This window comes from Maniola jurtina, chromosome 4 (assembly GCF_905333055.1).
Source record: "Maniola jurtina chromosome 4, ilManJurt1.1, whole genome shotgun sequence".
In the NCBI taxonomy this organism is placed as follows: Eukaryota; Metazoa; Arthropoda; class Insecta; order Lepidoptera; family Nymphalidae; genus Maniola; species Maniola jurtina.
Window position 1 is genome coordinate 15,211,037 of NC_060032.1, and position 1,964 is coordinate 15,213,000.

The window sequence follows — 1,964 nt, forward strand, 5'->3', positions numbered from 1 at the left end:
TTACTGTGAAATGATCGGACCGAATTATTTATTTGATTGTTTTACACCTATGGTGAAAGTTACGTCTTTAAGAGCTTTGTCATTAAAGAGAAAAACCCAAAAGTCTAAGGTTTTAGACCAAACTTCTGATTTTTTTTCTATCGAGGAAAGTTTGTCCAATCATGTTTTAATCGGACCAAATCCAAGGGGATATAATGAAAAATATTATATATTAATTTCAAATTTTTCGATCCATGCGTTCCTAACTTAATTCCATTTTAGTAAACTTTAGTATCGACGAAAACGGAGACCGCCGCGTTAAAGCTTCAAATAAAGCATTATAATCCGCACAATTTATAGTTAATTTTAGGTTTTTTAAACCACTGGCGTGTTCCATAGCCTTTGATAAAGGTGTCATATAATCAAGGGAACTGTTTGTTGGATTATAATAATTATAAATATCTAATGTAACAATTCTTTTGCAATTGCTAAATAGGAGTAAAATGGAATCTTCTCCGAAATATAAATTGCTTATTCTTAGAAAAGTTATATTTCTTATTCTATCCCACTCATCGAATTTAATGAGAGTTGGAATTGTCATTTTATCAGTACAAGTAACTTTTTTTGCATTATATTTCACAATCTTCTCAAAACTATTAGATTCATCTAAGCAATACCAGTTTGTAGATACATTTATTTTATCTCTTCGTAATATATTATGCATGCAGATGTACATCGGGAAGCAGTCTTTATAGTCTTCTAGAATGCTTTTAAATAATTTCTCATCAAATGTAGTGGTGCTTTTATTCCAAGCATGAAAAATCGCATTTTCTTGTATTACGCTACTTGGCAGAATATTTTTCACTTTCACTGTTAAAATCGAATTATTAGGGAAAAGATGTTTGAATATAGGGGAAACATATATCACAATCTTCTTGGAGTATGTCATACAAATATACTCTACTTTCTCAAAATCTATTTGTAACTGTTGTTTAAGAGCGGCATGACAATTGTAAAATGAGTATCGGAGTCTCGAAAAGTTAATGTTCGTTAATTTTTCTGGGTAATATTCTCCTTCCAAATAATATTTATGTGCATCCATAACGTCTACTTTTAAATATTCTATACGGGGAAGTTCATTCAGAAACAGCAGTGGAAAAAACGAGCTCATAAAATGAAAAACTATGAAATGCACATTTATAAATTGTTGTTCAGTAAATACTTGCTTAGCGCAGTCCCACTTTTCACGAAACTCGACATAACAAGTCTTTGGCCTCTTGAAAAAATTTATATGTATATTTCTTAATGTTTTCGGACATATTTTCCCAAGGTCAGATAGGCAAATGCTTGTGAATGTAACATCCAATGTGATAAGATTTTTGAAATTTTTCATACAGGGCTCAAGAGCCGCTGGTGTAATATCAGGAACACCACTCAAATTCAACTCATGAACATGTTTAGCTACATCTAAAAATAGATCTAGCTTTAGACTACGAATAGTCGCTAGGGTGCTTCGGGATAAACTAATATTTTTAAAATTAATAGGTACAAAGAAACCCCTTACTTTTAAACTAGTATTGTATAAATTTAGTTTTGATTTCGTATCTAAATAATTTATCACTGTTATCCATATTTCAGGTGGTAAATTTATTAAATTCATTGCGGTTGTTTTTGTCCAAGTTATACTATGAATCAAAATAATAATTCGTAGGACTTCTTACATCCATGCTTGATTACCACAGTTTTGATAGATTTAAGAAGTGACGATCAGTGACAGTCACAATCCAAATATTTTTCAATTTACGAAAAAAAATTTAAAAATATTCTTTGCACTAAGTAGGTCTCATAGGTCTAAAGTACCTTGGTAGAAACATGGTAGAAATACATATATTTTTGATTAAAATATATACTTACTTACCTACCTATAATACTTTTTCTTTTCCTTTATTTTATTTATTTATGTATGTTGTTCCTTAAATTCTAGG

General features: G+C 30.1%; 1 protein-coding gene across 1 annotated transcript; it reads right to left on the reverse strand.

The window, feature by feature from the left end:
• Nucleotides 1–297: 297 nt before the first annotated feature.
• Nucleotides 298–1,710, reverse strand: LOC123864746. The gene is made up of 2 exons (XM_045905372.1): nucleotides 368–1,710; nucleotides 298–303 (listed from the first exon to the last, which is right to left on the reverse strand). The coding sequence occupies exons 1-2, from the start codon at nucleotides 1,637–1,639 to the stop codon at nucleotides 298–300; spliced, it is 1,278 nt and encodes a 425-aa protein (XP_045761328.1). The 5' UTR covers nucleotides 1,640–1,710.
• Between the last annotated feature and the right edge of the window lie 254 nt (nucleotides 1,711–1,964).